This window comes from Budorcas taxicolor, chromosome 2 (assembly GCF_023091745.1).
Source record: "Budorcas taxicolor isolate Tak-1 chromosome 2, Takin1.1, whole genome shotgun sequence".
Taxonomy (NCBI): Eukaryota; Metazoa; Chordata; class Mammalia; order Artiodactyla; family Bovidae; genus Budorcas; species Budorcas taxicolor.
The window spans coordinates 40,209,196-40,226,028 of record NC_068911.1 but is presented as its reverse complement, the minus strand read 5'-3'; the positions used below and the strand labels follow the sequence as shown (position 1 = coordinate 40,226,028).

The window sequence follows — 16,833 nt, the reverse complement described above, 5'->3', positions numbered from 1 at the left end:
GAAAAAAACCAAAACAAAACAACAAAACCCCACTGCACTAAAATACGCTTTACTTTGGACGTTAAACTTTCGGGGGTCCCGGAAGTTTTGCATCTCCAGCGCCCCACCCCACCCCACCTTGGTGTAAGGAGTCTGCCGCCCTTTACAGGACGTCCCTATGCTCTCCCCTCAGGCGCATGCGCAGCGCAGGAGGCGCGGACACGGCAGGACCCCTTGCCGGAAGCACGGAACAGGCCCTCGACTGGGCCAGTCAGAGGCGGCGTGGACCGGCTTGCCTTGCTCCGCCCCTTGCCGCTCCGCACCCACGTGCTCCTGCCCATTAGAAAGGCGGGAGGCGGAGTCTCAGCTCTGCGCTGGCGCCTTGGGAAAGAGCGACCGATTCTTTCACCGGAAGTGCCGCGGGCTGGGACCTCCGGTGTGGAGCGGAGGTTCAGCGATGTAGTAAATGGTTCTGCCTTGACCCTAAAATGCTGTAAAGAGGCCCTTTGGGGTTGGTGCCTGCTAAATCTGGGCAAGTGGCGGATCCCATGAGCCTTCCACACGTCACCTAGGCCCGGTCCTTTAGGTGTCTGTTCCATCTCTCTGGCGTTCCCGGTTAGGATGGGTCCCCAGGTGTTCAGGATTCCTGTCTCCTACTTCCAGAAGAGCCCGAAACTCTAGGAAGTCAACGTCTGAGTTCCAATCTGGATGTCCTTTCAAAAGGCTAGGTGGACTGGGAAGCCAGCACCGCAAAAACCAGTGTACCCTATTCAGGGTAAGGGCTCCTTTTACTCCATTGCTGAGGGCTTGCTACCTCCCAGTGTGATCCGAGGACCTGGCGTCACCTGGGGGATTGTTAGGAATGCCTAAGCTCAGGCTCCATCCCAGACTTCCTGAGTCAGAACCTTCACGTTAAAAACATTCTAGATGATTTCTGTGCACGTTAATTTTTGAGAATCTCTGCCTTCGGCTTCCCGAGATTTCTAGTCTAGGAGGCAGTGTTGATGTATATAATTGCTTCAGCAGTTGGTGGCCTCTACTGCAGATCTAAAGGAGATGTTAAGGTTTGAGCCTGGTAAGTCAGCCTCAGGATCTTTATGACATCCCAGGCATCACCTACTACTTAATCAAGATGACATAAGGAAAGTGATGTTGAGGGGTGATATAAATAGACAAATTTACAGTGAGCATGGTTATTAGGGAATGTGCAGAAGCACTCAGGAAAGGGAAACTGATGTACACGAGGATGTGCTTAATCAACGGTTAAAAGACTGATAGCATATGTGTGAGGGATGAATGAATCTATTCATCAACTTGGCATCCCACCAACATCGTTTCTAACCAAGGAACTCATTTTATAGTAAAAGGAATGTGGTAGCCAGTTGTCAGGATAGTCCTGGGCAATCCTAGTCTTGTGTAATTTCTTCACACAGTGAATTGGGCTGATTTATATCTTAATGTATTGGGGTTTCTCTAACAAAATATCATGGACTGGGTAGCTTGTACATAACAGAAATGTATTTGGGGGACTTGCCTGGTGGTCCTAAAACTCCACAAGCTCTCAATGTAGGGTGCCCGGGTTCGATCTCTGGTCAGGGAACTAGATCCCACATGCTGCAACTAAGTTCAAATGCCTCAACTGACCCCACATAATTCAGTTAAGATCTGGTGCAACCAATACATTTCTTTTAAAAGAAGTTTATTTTTCACAGTTCTGGAGGCTAGAAAGTGTAAAATCGAGATGCTGGCACATTTGTTGTGTGGTGAGAGCACACTTCCTGGATCATAGATGGCAGTTCTACTGCATATGGTGGAAGGGACAAGGGAGCTGTCTCAGGGCTCTTAGAAGGGTACTGATCCCACTGGGGAAGGCTCTGCCCTCATGAGCTAATCACCTTCCATAGGCTTCATCACCTGAGGATTAGGATTTCAACATACAAATTTTGCTGGGACCTTTGGTCTGCAGCACTGTGTGAGTTATAGGGTATTACGGAAATGATGCTGTGTGACTTCTAGAGCTCAGTATTAAAGATACTGTGGCTTCTATGCTGCTGTCTTGAATCACTTGCTCAGGGGGAAATGAGCTCCTCTGTCGCAAGGACATATCAAGTTAGCTCCCTGGAGAACTCCACACGAGGAACTGAGGTTTCCTCCCAATAGCAGTGTGTGAGCAAGCCATCTTGGACACTCATCCTCCACCATGGTTGAGCTTTCAGATGACTGAGCACCTGCAGATAACTACAGTCTCATGAGAGGCCCTGATCTTGAACCATTCTACTAAACTGTTCATGACTGGATTCATGACCTATAGGAACTGTGTGATATAAATGTTTATTGTTTTAAGTTGCAAAGTTTTGATATAACTTGTTACTTGACAACAGATAACTTACACAAAGGATAAGGCCATTGTCCATGGGATTCTTTGGTGTTTACTTCCACACTATTACCAAGAACAGTTGACCTTAGGAGTAGAGAAATGGTCTTTTAAAGACTCAGTTTTGACCCCAGTTGAGGTTACCAGGTGGCTAAGTGGTATAGAATCTGCCTGCCAATGCAGGAGACGTGGGTTCAGTTTCTGGGTTGGGAAGATCCCTTGGAAGAGGAAATGGCAACCCACTCCAGTATTCTTGCCTGGAAAATTCTACGGACAGAGGAGCCAGGCAGGCTGCAGCCCGTGGCGATGTAAAGAGTCGGACATGACTGAGCACACATGCACATAGCAGTGTTACCCTGTAAGATTAGGGTGCTATTTTATAGAATACAGTGTAAGTTTCATACCAGGGGACAATATATGCTAAACGTTTTCCCAGGTAGCAATTTATGGGGCAAGGAAACAAGAAGTAGAAGTAGGCACCTCTTTTTGTAATACCTCATGGTGTATTTGCAACATTTTGCTTTTTACCTCAGCAGTACTGGGCTCTGATGAGACTTCCTGCTGGCCAATTTGGGATCCTTTTGCTACTGGATAAACTGAACAAAAGGAGATTCTAATATTGTTATGAGTTTGACTGTCTATAGAGAGTAGTTTTTCTGCCGCACAGTGGTAGCAGAGAGGATTATGGGTGGAAAGATCTCCCTGAGAGATTCTGGAATTGCCATGTCCTGTGATGGGAGTTAATAAAAGACTAGGAGAGTCTTATATGGGCAAGATCATAAGAAGGTCAGATCTCTCAGACATGAGAATTTAGGTTACTATTCAGATTTTTTTTAAACCTTGAGTAGCTGAGATGCTGGCTAAAGGAAAATGGAACATGAATTCGATTGTGGATAAGGGAGACTTCCCAGGTGGGTCACTGGTTAAGAATACCCCTGCCAATGCAAGAGGCACGAGTTCAATCCCTGGTCTGGGAAGACTCCACTTGCCACGGGACAACTAAGCTGGTTTGCCATGACTACTGAAGCCCACACTTTAGAACCTGTGCTCCGTAACAAGAGAAGACACTGCAACAGGAAGCCCATGCACTGCAACTAGAGAGTAGTCCCCACTTGCAGCAATGAAGACCCAACCCAGCCAAAAAAATAAATAAATAAATAAATAAATAAATTTAAAAAGATTGTGGATAAAGGAAATTATTGATATCAATTAATCATTCGTGGCTACCTATGGAAATGAATATTACATAATTCAGTCATGTTTCCCTCTTTCTGTTATGTTTATATTTATCTCTTGAGCTAGTTAGCTTTCTTCTTTTGTCTCCCTCCTTCTGTTTTACATGTACGTAGGGTATGTAGTTATTGCTTAGGTTTCAAGTTTGATTCAGAAGTTATAGAAAGTCATAATGGGATCATGATTGGAGAAGGGAAGACCTTAGTTTGGCTCCTGGATACAGTAACTCATGTTCTTCTGTGGTGAGAAGGATACTTGTATTATGTTAGACCAGAGAATTTCTCTATTGAAGGGTAAGTAGGTGAGAGGAGTGTGTGTTAATATGCAGCTGGGAGGATGGATTCCAATGGGAGTTTATCTTCTTTGGCTTCCCAACTTCTGTGACTCCTTCCAAAGCTTAGGTAAAAATACCTACCTTGTCATTCTGGTGGGAAAGAAAAGCCTACTTCTTCCTGTGTCACAGAAAACTCCGAATCACTTCTATCCCAGCCCCTCTAGGAGTTAAGCGGTGGGCATGTGTGGACCCATTAGATATCCTGAGTCAGCCTTGACACAAAGAAAGGGAGCAAGGAGATTTTCCCAGCAGTGGCAGCTATTGCAGAAAAAAGGGATTGCTGGGCAACAGCGCTTCTGGTGGCAACTTGTGCCCAGTGCTAGCTGTGTCGGAGTCATGAGCTGTGAGGTTTATGCTGGGATAAACCTGCCAGTCCAGCCTGTGCTGTGGATGATCTGGGCCACTCTAGCTGCCATGGGACCTCCTGAGCCTACTTCTCCAGTTGCACCATGTTTTTAAAGTAAGAATTATCAGTTTCAAGAAAACTTTTTCTGCTTAATTGGCAAGACTATTATTTTCACCTAAAAACTGTGAGTGAGGCCACAGTACTCAACCATCAGAAAAGGACTTGAGGGACTTCCCTGGTAGTCTAGTGGCTAAGATTTCAAACGCAGGGGCTCGGGTCAGGGAACTAGATCCCACATGCAACTAAGAATCCTCATGCTGCAACTAAGACTGGGCACAGCCACATAAACAAATATTAGGGGCTTCTCGGGTAGCACTACTGGTAAAGAACTTGCCTGTCAATGCAGGGGATGTGGGTTTGACCCCTGGGTCGGGAAGATCCCCTGGAATGTGCTGTGCTTAGTGGCTCAGTCTTGTCTGACTCTTTGCGACCCCATTGACTGTAGGCTGCCAGGCTCCTCTGCCATGGGGGTTTTCCAGGAAAGAATACTGTGGTGGGTTTCCATGCCCTCTTCCAGGGGATCTTCCCAACCCAGGGATCAAACCCAGGTCTCCCTCATTGGAGGCAGATTCTTTACCATCTGAGCCACCAGGGAATTCCCTGGAATAGGGAATGGCAACCTGCTGTAGTATTATTGCCTGTAGAATCCCATGGACAGAGGAGCCTGGCGAGCTACAGTCCATGGGGTCACAATGAGTTGGACACGACTGAGCACACACAAAGAAAGAAATATTTAAACAAAGAAATATTTAAAAAAAAAAAAAAAAAGGAAAGGACTTGAACTCTGAACAGGGTGGCCACTAGTATTGTCTCCAGCTCATTGCTGTTTCTGTGCTTTTTTAAAAAAAATTTTCTGCATAGATTGTTGCTTCTCCATCTATGAGGCAGACAAGAGACAATTGCAAGCTTCTGGGTTTCCCCATCCAGACCAAGTCATACTGGGAATAACCCACAGGTCCTCAGCATCGGTGCAAAGTTCCCAAATCCATCCCAAATCCTCACTGGGAGGAGATGGTGGATTCTAAATTGGGCTGCTGGAGCCCACACTCCTGTGAGTATGGATTGATGACCATCCCCAGAAAAGGGTGACCCACTGCGTGCTGGGAAGACATCCCCACAGAAGTCTGCTCCGGGAGCCTGGGGTTTCTCAGTCGTGAGGTGCTGTGCTGTCTGCTACATCTCCCTCCAGGCTGATCCTTTACATCAGATGCTTTACAGGAAGAAGCACAACTCTCCCCCATCCCAGCTTCCCTATCTGCAAATACATCACTAGCTCTACACAGTAAATGACCAGATATTAGATAAAGAAGAGGCTCACTCAGATAACACTGCAATAACCCCACTTTCTGAGCTAAGAAGACCTTTTAATAGCTGAATTGTCAAATATGTAAGCATAAGCCCAGATCAGCAAGGTGATGAAATTGGAGATTTCAGAGGATTTTCTCTGGGACTCCTCTCCACTCAGACTGCTTTATCTCCAAGTTCTGACCCTGAAGTTAGATCATATACTTTGTTTTCATTGTTGGGCTCATAGGGACCAGGAAACAGGTGGGACAATTATTTTCTGCTTGTCTCTAATAAGGCTCTCAGGGAATCTGGTCCCAGTGGCCATGGAGGCTACTGTAAGAAACCATTTCTGGCCAACCTTCCCCTCCTCCAAAAAACATCCTTCCTGCACAGAAAGCTGAGGTCATGAACACTCTGCCCCTCACCTGCTCAGGACCTACCTATCCTTCTAAGCCTTTCCAAACCTTGTAATAAAGAGGAGCGCTGGCCAGTTCCTCAAAGGTGAAGTACACTTGATGGCAACAGCACAAGCTTCTCCAGGTGAGATGGTAACAGTCAATATTTCTTTTTTTGGGGGGGGGGTTGTGCTGTATAGCATGTGGGATCTTAGTCCCCTGACCAGGGGTTGAGCCCACACCCCCTGCAGTGGGAGCTCAGAATCTTAGCCAATGGGCCATCAGGGAAGTCTAAATATTTCTTTATTAATGGGTGAAGTTTTTGGAAGGACCTCCTTCATTAAATCTTTCAGATCCAGGGAGTAGTAGCTGTCCTCAGCTGGAGCTTGAGATAAACCCAATACCAACTGTTTCTCTTCTCTCTACGAACTACTAAGTAGGAGAAAGACTGGGAACCTTAATAGAGACACGCCTAGAGGCAGGGGAGGGCTGTGAATTATTTTTATATTTGATGTAATTTTAAAAATGAATCCAATGGGAGCAGCAGCATCTAGGACTGGGAGTTGGAAGTTGAGGGTGTGGGGAGTAGGGGCAGATTCTGACTGAGCAATTCTGCGTGCATGGAGTCACTTCAGTCATGTCCTACTCTTTGTGACCCCATGGACTGTAGCCCACCAGGCTCCTCTGTCCATAGGGTTCTCCAGGCAAGAATACTGGAGTGGGTTGCCAGGCCCTCCTTCAGGGGATCTTCCCAACCCAGGGATTGAACCTGCTTCTCTTCTGTCTCCCACACTGACAGGTGGGTTGTTAATCACTACTGCCACCTGGGAAGCCCTTGAGCAACTCTAAGGGAGGGTTTCTTAGCATAACTATGGTTGCTGCTGCTGCTAAGTCACTTCAGCCTTGTCTGACTCTGTGTGACCCCATAGATGGTAGCCCACCAGGCTCCCCCATCCCTGGGATTTTCCAGGCAAGAACACTGGAGTGGGTTGCCATTTCCTTCTCCCAATGCATGAAAGTGAAAAATGAAAGTGAAGTCGCTCAGTCGTGTCCAACTCTTTGCGACCCCATGGACTGCAGCCTACAAGGCTCCTCCATCCATGGGATTTTCCAGGCAAGAGTATTGGAGTGGGGTGCCATTGCCTTTGCCCTGGAACTTTGATTATTGCACCCAAACCATTAGCTTCTAGGTCTCTGACCTCTGCTTCTCATCTCTGCATCTTAGTCCAGCCCCATGGGAGAGGCCAACCAGTCAAGAGTCTCTGAGTTCCTCCTCCTGGGGCTCTCCAGGCAGCCCCTGCAGCAGCAGCAGCTCCTCTTCCTGCTCTTCCTCACCATGTACCTGGCCACGGTCCTGGGAAACCTGCTCATCCTCCTAGCCATCAGCGTGGACTCCCGCCTGCACGTCCCCATGTACTTCTTCCTCTGCAACCTGTCCTTGGTGGACACCTGCTTCTCCTCCACCACTGTCCCCAAGGTGCTGGCCAACCACGTACTCGGGAGCCAGACCATCTCTTTCTCTGGCTGTCTCACGCAGATGTACTTTGTTTTCATGTTCATGGACATGGACAATTTCCTCCTGGCTGTGATGGCCTATGACCGCTTTGTGGCTGTATGCCACCCCTTACACTATTCAGCAAAGATGACCCCCCAGCTCTGTGCCCTGCTGGTCACTGGATCGTGGGTCACTGCCAGTCTGGATATGCTCTTGCACACCCTGCTGATGGCTCGACTCTCCTTCTGTGCAGACAATGCCATCCCCCACTTCTTCTGTGATGTGACCCCCCTCCTCAAGCTCTCCTGCTCTGACACACACCTCAATGAGGTGATGATATTGACTGAAGCTGCCCTGATCATGATCACCCCGTTCATTTGCATCCTGGCTTCATATGTCCTTATCACCTGTGCTGTCCTGAGGATCCCATCCACAAAGGGGAGATGGAAAGCCTTCTCCACCTGTGGTTCCCACCTGGCTGTGGTGTTCCTCTTCTATGGCACCATCATATTTTTGTATTTCAACCCTTTGTCCTCCCACGCAGCTGAGACAGATGTAGCAGCTGCTGTGATGTTCTCTGTGGTGACCCCCATGCTGAACCCCTTCATCTACAGCCTGAGAAACCAGGACATAAAAGGGGCTCTTGGAAAAGTGATTGCTATGAAATTTTTTTCTGCTCAGTAATGAAATGGGCTAAGAAAATCACAGAGGGAACTAATTTCTAAGAAAATTATATTTTTATTTTTTCCATCATGTAAAACTTAAATTTTGTCTTTTAATCTTGATACTGGAAACCTATATCCTGATCTTTCACTTACATATTATAACAGTCTTTCTAAATTTCTGAATAGTCTCCACAACTTTATTTTCCTTCCCTTTTGTATTTTCATCAAGTTGCTCAAGCAAAATAAACTCACTAGTCACCCTGCTACTGAATTAAAACATAAAGGAAGTTTTACTATTTAAAAGTACCACTTTATATTCTGAAAATGACTGCAGAAAACAGAACATTGATAAATAGATGAAACTGGTTAAAACATCACTGAGAAGGATGAGGGACAAAGACAAAAAATAGGGCACTTCCCCTTAACTTCAGAGAGGGCTAAGATGATATCTTTTATGAAAAAGCACAGAATTTGAATCCAAGGCGATTTCTGTTTATAACAATGATTTTTTATTATTCTTTGTAGTTGTGTGTTGGTATTTTTGTCTAAAGGGATAAATGGTAGCGTTTTCTATTTTTAGTCTATATATCCAATAAGTATTTGTAATAAGAGGGACAATACCTGTTCTTTCAAAGTCTGAAAGAAATCCCCAACTTTTGCTCCATATATTTTTGTGCTCTATTAGCTACAGGCATATTTATATGTTTTATATAATCTTGTTTTATCCTTTTATTGTTATAGTTCAGTTCAGTTCAGTCACTTAGTCGTGTCTGACTCTTTGCGACCCCATGAATCGCAGCACGCCAGGCCTCCCTGTCCATCACCAACTCCTGGAGTTCACTCAGACTCACGTCCATCGAGTCAGTGATGCCATCCAGCCACCTCATCCTCTGTCATCCCCTTCTCCTCCTGCCCCCAATCCGTCCCAGCATCAGAGTCTTTTCCAATGAGTCAACTCTTCGCATGAGGTGGCCAAAGTAATGGAGTTTCAGCTTTAGCATCATTCCGTCCAAAGAAATCCCAGGGCTGATCTCCTTCAGAATGGACTGGTTGGATCTCCTTGCAGTCCAAGGGACTCTCAAGAGTCTTCTCCAACACCACAGTTCAAAAGCATCAGTTCTTCGGTGCTCAGCCTTCTTCACAGTCCAACTCTCACATCCATACATGACCACAGGAAAAACCATAGCCTTGACTAAACAGTCCTTTGTTGGCAAAGTAATGTCTCTGATTTTCAACATGCTATCTAGGTTGGTCATAACTTTTTTTCCAAGGAGTAAGCGTCTTTTAATTTCATGGCTGCAGTCACCATCTGCAGTGATTTTGGAGCCCCCAAAATAAGGTCTGACACTGATTCTACTGTTTCCCCATCTATTTCCCATGAAGAGATGGGACCGGATGCCATGATCTTTGTTTTCTGAATGTTGAGCTTTAGGCCAACTTTTTCACTCTCCACTTTCACTTTCATCAAGAGGCTTTTGAGTTCCTCTTCACTTTCTGCCATAAGAATGGTGTCATCTGCATATCTGAGGTTATTGATATTTTTCCCAGCAATCTTGATTCCAGCTTGTGTTTCTTCCAGCCCAGCGTTTCTCATGATGTACTCTGCATATAAGTTAAATAAGCAGGGTGACAATATACAGCCTTGATGTGCTCCTTTTCCTATTTGGAACCAGTCTGTTGTTCCATGTTCAGTTCTAACTGTTGCTTCCTGACCTGCATATAGGTTTCTCAAGAGGCAGGTAAGGGGTCTGGTATTCCCATCTCTTTCAGAATTTTCTACAGTTTATTGTGACCCACACAGTCAAAGGCTTTGGCATAGTCAATAAAGCAGAAATAGATGTTTTTCTGGAACTCTTTTGCTTTTCCCATGATCCAGCGGATGTTGGCAATTTGATCTCTGGTTCCTCTGCCTTTTCTAAAACCAGCTTGAACATCTCAAAGTTCATGGTTCACATGGCTTGGAGAATTTTGAGCATTATTTTACTAGCGTGTGAGATGAGTGCAATTGTGTGGTAGTTTGAGCATTCTTTGGGATTGCCTTTCTTTGGGATTGGAATGAAAATGGACCTTTTCCAGTCCTGTGGCCACTGCTGAGTTTTCCAGATTTGCTGGCATATTGAGTGCAGCACTTTCACAGCATCATCTTTCAGGATTTGAAATAGCTCAACTGGAATTCCATCACCTCCATTAGCTTTCTAAGTGATGCTTTCTAAGGCCCACTTGACTTCACATTCCAGGATGTCTGGCTCTAGGTGAGTGATCACACCATTGCGGTTATCTTGGTCTTGAAGATCCTTTTTGTACAGTTCTTCTGTGTATTCTTGCCACCTCTTCTTAATATCTTCTGCTTCTGTTAGGTCCATACCATTTCTGTCCTTTATCGAGCCCATCTTTGCATGAAATGTTCCCTTGGTATCTCTAATTTTCTTGAAGAGATCTCTAGTCTTTCCCGTTTTGTTGTTTTCCTCTATTTCTTTGTATTGATCGCTGAGGAAGGCTTTCTTATCTCTCCTTGCTGTTCTTTGGAACTCTGCATTCATATGCTTATATCTTTCCTTTTCTCCTTTGCTTTTTGCCTCTCTTCTTTTCACAGCTATTTGTAAGGCCTCCCCAGACAGCCATTTTGCTTTTTTGCATTTCTTTTCCACGGGGATGGTCTTGATCCCTGTCTCCTATACAATGTCACAAACCTCCGTCCATAGTTCATCAGGCACTCTATCTATCAGATCTAGTCCCTTAAATCTATTTCTCACTTCCACTGTATCATCATAAGGGATTTGATTTAGGTCATACCTGAATGGTCTAGTGTTTTTCCCTACTTTTTCAATTTAAGTCTGAATTTGGTAATAAGCAGTTCATGATCTGAGCTACAGTCAGCTCCCGGTCTTGTTTTTGTTGACTGTATAGAGCTTCTCCATCTTTTGCTGCAGAGAATATAATCAATCTGATTTTGGTGTTGACCATCTGGTGATGTCCATGTGTAGAGTCTTCTCTTGTGTTGTTGGAACAGGGTGTTTGCTATGACCAGTGCATTTTTTGGCAAAACTCTATTAGTCTTTGCCCTGCTTCATTCCATATTCCAAGGCCAAATTTGCTCATTACTCCAGGTGTTTTGTGACTTTCTACTTTTGCATTTCAGTCTCCTATAAGGAAAAGGACATCTTTTTTTGGTGTTAGTTCTAAAAGGTCTTGTAGGTCTTCATAGAACCATTCAACTTCAGCTTCTTCAGCATTACTGGTTGGGGCATAGACTTGGATAACTGTGATATTGAATGGTTTGCCTTGGAAACGAAGAGATCATTCTGTCGTTTTTGAGATCGCATCCAAGTACTGCATTTCGGACTCTTTTGTTGACCATGATGGCTACTCCATTTCTTCTAAGGGATTCCTGCCCTCAGTAGTAGATTTAATGGTCATCTGAGTTAAATTCACCCATTCCAGTCCATTTTAGTTCGCTGATTCCTAGAATGTCGACGTTCACTCTTGCCATCTTGTTTGACCACTTCCAATTTGCCTTGATTTATGGACCTGACATTCCAGGTTCCTACGCAGTATTGCTCTTTGCAGCATCGGACCTTGTTTCTATCACCAGTCACATCCACAACTGGGTATTGTTTTTGCTTTGGCTCCATCCCTTCATTCTTTCTGGAGTTATTTCTCCACTGATCTCCAGTAGCATATTGGGCACCTAATGACCTGGGGAGTTCCTCTTTCAGTATCCTATCATTTTGCCTTTTCATACTGTTCATGGAGTTCTCAAGGCAAGAATACTGAAGTGGCTTGCCATTCCCTTCTCCAGTGGACCACATTCTTGTCAGACCTCTCCACCATCACCTGCCCATCTCGGGTGGCCCCACGGGCATGGCTTAATTTCACTGAGTTAGACAAGGCTGTGGTGCTAGTGTGATTAGATTGACTAGTTTTCTGGGATTATGGTTTCAGTGTGTCTGCCCTCTGATGACCTCTTGCAACACCTACAATCCCACTTGGGTTTCTCTTACCTTGGACATGGGGTATCTCTTCACGACTGCTCCAGCAAAGTGCAGCCACTGCTCCTTACCTTGGACGAGGGGTCTCTCCTCACTGCCGCCCCTCCTGACCTTAAACGTGGAATAGCTCCTCTAGGCCCTCCCGTGCCCGTGCAGCCACTGCTCCTTGGACGTGGGGTTGCTCCTCCCAGCCGCCGCCCCTGGCCTCAGACGTGGGGTAGCTCCTCTCGGCCGTTCCTGCGCCATCGCAGCCTGGCACTCTCGGCTGCTGCCCCTGACCTCGGATGTGGGGTAGCTCCTCTCAGCCGCGCTGTGTGCCCCAGTCGCAGCCGCCGCCCACGCTATGCATGTTATAAGGTATCCCTTTTATCTAGAGTAACATTTTGTCTAATATTTTGTCTAATATTATTGTGACCATTCAGGTCTTCTGTGGTTTCTGTTTGCATGACATCTCTTTGCATCCTTCTTTCAATTCAATGTGTCTTTGAATCCAAAGTGTGTACCCAGTAGACAACATATACTTTGATCATGTTTTTTAATCCAGTTTAATGATGTCTGACTTTTGGTTGAATTTTTAACCCACTCACTTTTTTTTATGGCTGTACTGGGAAGCACGTGGCATCTTAGTTTCCTGACTAGGGATCGAACCCGTGCCACCTGCATTGGAAGCACAGAGTTTTAACCACTTGACTGCCAGCGAAGTGCCCCCACTCACTTGTAATACTGATATCTACCATTTAACTTTCTGTTTTCTGTATCTTGTGCCTTTTTTGTCTTTCCTGCTCTTTTGCATTTATTCTGTATTTTCTAATGTAGCATTTTAACACCAGTAATTTTTACTATATTTTTTGGTTTTTTTTAGCGGTTGCTCTAGGATTAACTGATCATCAGCATCAAATTCATACTAGCTTAATTCCTGTTATATACAGAAATGCTTCTTCTATATGGTTGTATTCTCTCCCCATTTTAAGCATTATTATGTATTTTCCATTTACACATTGTATCAATGTTACAAACTAAACAATACAGTCTTGTAATTATTACCTTACTGTCTGCTGTCATTTCCTTAGTCCCATAAAGTTTTACTCCCACCCAGCTTCTTTGCTGTTATTGGCAACTATATTGCTACACAGATGTTACATTTCTATGTGCTATAGACCCAACAATACATTCAGTTCAGTTCAGTCACTCAGTCGTGTCCGAATCTTTGCGACCCCATGGACTGCAGCACGCCAGGCCTCCCTGTCCATCACCAACTCCTGGAGTTCACTCAAACTCATGTCCATCGAATGGGTGATGCCATCCAGCCATCTCATCCTCTGTCGTCCCCTTCTTCTGCTGCCCCCAGTCCCTCCCAGCATCAGGGTCTTTCCCAATGAGTCAACTCTTTGCATGAGGCGGCCAAAGTACTGGAGTTTCAGCCTCAGCATCAGTCCTTCCAATAAACACCCAGGACTGATCTCCTTTAGGATGGACTGGTTGGATCTCCTTGCAGTCCAAGGGACTCTCAAGAGTCTTCTCCAACACCACAGTTCAAAAGCATCAATTCTTGGCGATTAGCTTTCTTCACAGTCTAACTGTCACATCCATACATGACCACTGGAAAAACCATAGCCCTGACTAGATGGACTTTTGTGGGCAAAGTAATGTCTCTGCTTTTTAATAAGCTATCTAGGTTGGTCATAACTTTGCTTCCAAGGAGCAAGGGTCTTTTAATTTCATGGCTGCAATCACCATCTGCAGTGATTTTGGAGCCCAGAAAAATAAAGTATGACACTATTTCCACTGTTTCCCTTTCTATTTGCCATGAAGTGATGGGACCAGATGCCATCATCTTCGTTTTCTGAATGTTGAGCTTTAAGCCAACTTTTTCACTCTCCTCTTTCATCAAGAGACTTTTGAGTTCCTCTTCACTTTCTGCCATAAGGGTGGTGTTATCTGCATATCTGAGGTTATTGATATTTCTCCCAGCAATCCTGATTCCAGCCTGTGCTTCTTCCAGTCCAGCGTTTCTCATGATGTACTCTGCATATGTTAAATAAGCAGGGTGACAATATACATCCTTGATGTACTCCTTTTCCTATTTGCAACCGGTCTGTTGTTCCATGACCAGTTCTAACTGTTGCATATAGGTTTCTCAAGGGGCAGGTCAGGTGGCCTGGTTTTCCCATCTCTTTCAGAATTTTCCAGTTTACTGTGATTCACACAAAGGCTTTGGCATAGTCAATAAATTACCTACATATTATTTTATCTAATTGCTTTTAAAACTGCTAACAGCCTCTCAGGGTGCTCTCCCTGGGAACTTGACTTTGCACACTCTACATGTGGGGCACGGAAGGCATTTTCTGGGTGTGGGGAAGGGGTAGGGGTCCTGAGAGTCACCTACCCAAACATCTTGGGGACTCTGTGGCCCAACCCTTGGGCAGGGGACAGGACCCCCTCACCTCTGGGACCTCACCTTCGCCCTTTTCTGTCCAACAGTCATTTAGCCTTTGAAGTTTTCTGGGCGTGCAGATGGGTCCCTCTGCATAACTGGGTAAACCCTGGCCAGACTTGCAAATGAGTAAGAGAATAATGCTGACAGCCAGTTTTGTCCCTTATTTTAAAGGGTACTGCTGCTGCTGCTGAGTCACTTCAGTCATGTCCAATTCTGTGTGACCCCATAGATGGCAGCCCATCAGGCTCCTCCGTCCCTGGGATTCTCCAGGCAAGAACACTGGAGTGGGTCGCCATGTTCTTCTCCAATGCATGAAAGTGAAGAGTGAAAGTGAAGTCGCTCAGTCATGTCTGACTCTTCGTGACCCCTTGGACTGCAGCCTACCAGGCTCCGCCACCCATGGGATTTTCCAGGCAAGAGTACTGGAGTGGGGTGCCAAAGGGTACAGTAGGCTTGAAATACACAACATGGATAAAGGCCTGTTTTAATGTGGCTTTTAAGTGTTGGGGTTTCTTTTTCTATCTTTGACTACGACTCAGGACAACTGTATCATAAAACATCCTTCTCTTAGTATGCTTTGTACCACAACAAAGTTTAGAACCACTTATTTTAAATGTAACAACAACAACAAAAAAGAGCAATGGGCAGAAAGGAAGAAACAAAACTATTATTTATAGATGGTATAATTTTTAATCACAAATTTTAACAGAACCAAGAAATTACTGAAAATTACATTCAGAGAAGTAGCTAGTTTTGCAAATATACAATTAAGAATAACTTTCCTATGCAAGAGCAACAACCAACTAGAGAAATACAATGGGAAAAAAAACCTACTTTCAAAAACAAAATTTTGTTTTGTGTAGAATTTACCTGAAGAAAATTAGAAAAACAAGTACTCAGAATATTCTAATCAGTGGAAGGTAGGTTTCTGGATGGGAACAAAATGTGTAAAGGTAATTTTCCACCACTAGTGTACAGGATTTAGCCTATTCCAATCCAGATACCAATTTAAAACCTAAGGAAATCTAAGAGGAGTAAGACTGATGGAGGATCTGAAAATGACACACCACAGGATGGGTCCTGTGAAGGCACCGCTGGCCTTGCCTCCGGCAGACAAGTCAGAAAGTGTGGGTACCAGGAAGCCACAGAGAACAAATGTCCACTACAATGACGACACTGGAACCCTACCTCCTGAGGGGTAATGTGAGCGAGCCACTAGGGAGATAATTTCTATAAGTAAAACACTATGCTCGTGAGGTAGTGACCACCCATTGCCAAAGGTCTGATGGGAACTAAACAAATGGCAAGGTTCTTGACCAGCCACGGATCCAAGCCAACGTCTTCCTCCCCCTCTGCAGGTTCCTGGGGTTTCCTTCCTGGCAGGTTTTCCTGACTCAAAAGAGGGACAAAATTCAGAAGTTTTTCCAGGAGTGGGGCTGGGTGGCCAGGCCTGAGTGACCCAAACTTCTTCTGGCAAGGCAAAGGCATGAGAGAGCTGTTTGACCAATTAACAGCTGGACAAAATACAGTAAGAACAGCAGACACTTTTAAATTACACTGTGAAGAGGAGTTCTGTAAATGTCACTTTTCACCACAAACTGCAAGCTATTGAAATTGATCATTAGTTTTTAGATCACATACAAATGATGGAGTAAGTCTTTGACATTCAGTTGCTGTTTTCCTATATTCCAAAGTAAACAATCCCTTTCATCTCTCAAGCTTTCAGGGTATCGTTAGATGGTGATATGAATGGCTAATAAAAGCTGTTGACATTACCAAGTCAGCAGTTTGGTTCTTTTAGGGGAACAGTTTCAGATAAGGATCTTTACATTATTTCTCAGGTGTGAAATCCTATGTGTGTGTGGGGGGGGAGGAATGGAATATTCTGATACTTTCAGTACACTTATCAGTCTTCACCTTAAGGTAAGTGGCCCCCAGACTCGTATTTCAAAGCCTTTTTTGGGAAAGGGATCTGTGAGCTGTACATTGTTGCGTAAGTTCACAAAAGAAAGCTCTTTAGTCCAAAAAGCCTGGTTGCTAACTGAGGTATAGCCCTTGAGGATGTTTTGTTTTCCCTGTGAATTTTCTAAAAACTTGAGATTTCAGCAAATTTGAATATTTATCCGATTTTGGCTATAATGAGGTTTTCTTGTCTGTAACTTTTCAGACAGCTTGGCAATTCAGAATTATTTATGGAATATTTCAGTCTGAGGTGGTATCATCAGACCTTTCCCTGATG

At 44.8% G+C, this 16,833-nt stretch overlaps 1 protein-coding gene across 1 annotated transcript; it reads left to right on the top strand.

Moving 5' to 3' along the window:
- The first annotated feature begins 7,242 nt into the window (after positions 1-7,242).
- Positions 7,243-8,187, top strand: LOC128066512 (olfactory receptor 1F1-like). Its single transcript, XM_052659549.1, has one exon. The coding sequence runs from the start codon at positions 7,243-7,245 to the stop codon at positions 8,185-8,187; it is 945 nt and encodes a 314-aa protein (XP_052515509.1).
- The last annotated feature ends 8,646 nt before the right edge of the window (positions 8,188-16,833 follow it).

Excerpts from the sequence above, each read along its gene's own strand:
- LOC128066512 (XM_052659549.1), top strand. The coding sequence starts at position 7,243 with ATGGGAGAGGCCAACCAGTCAAGAGTCTCTGAGTTCCTCCTCCTGGGG.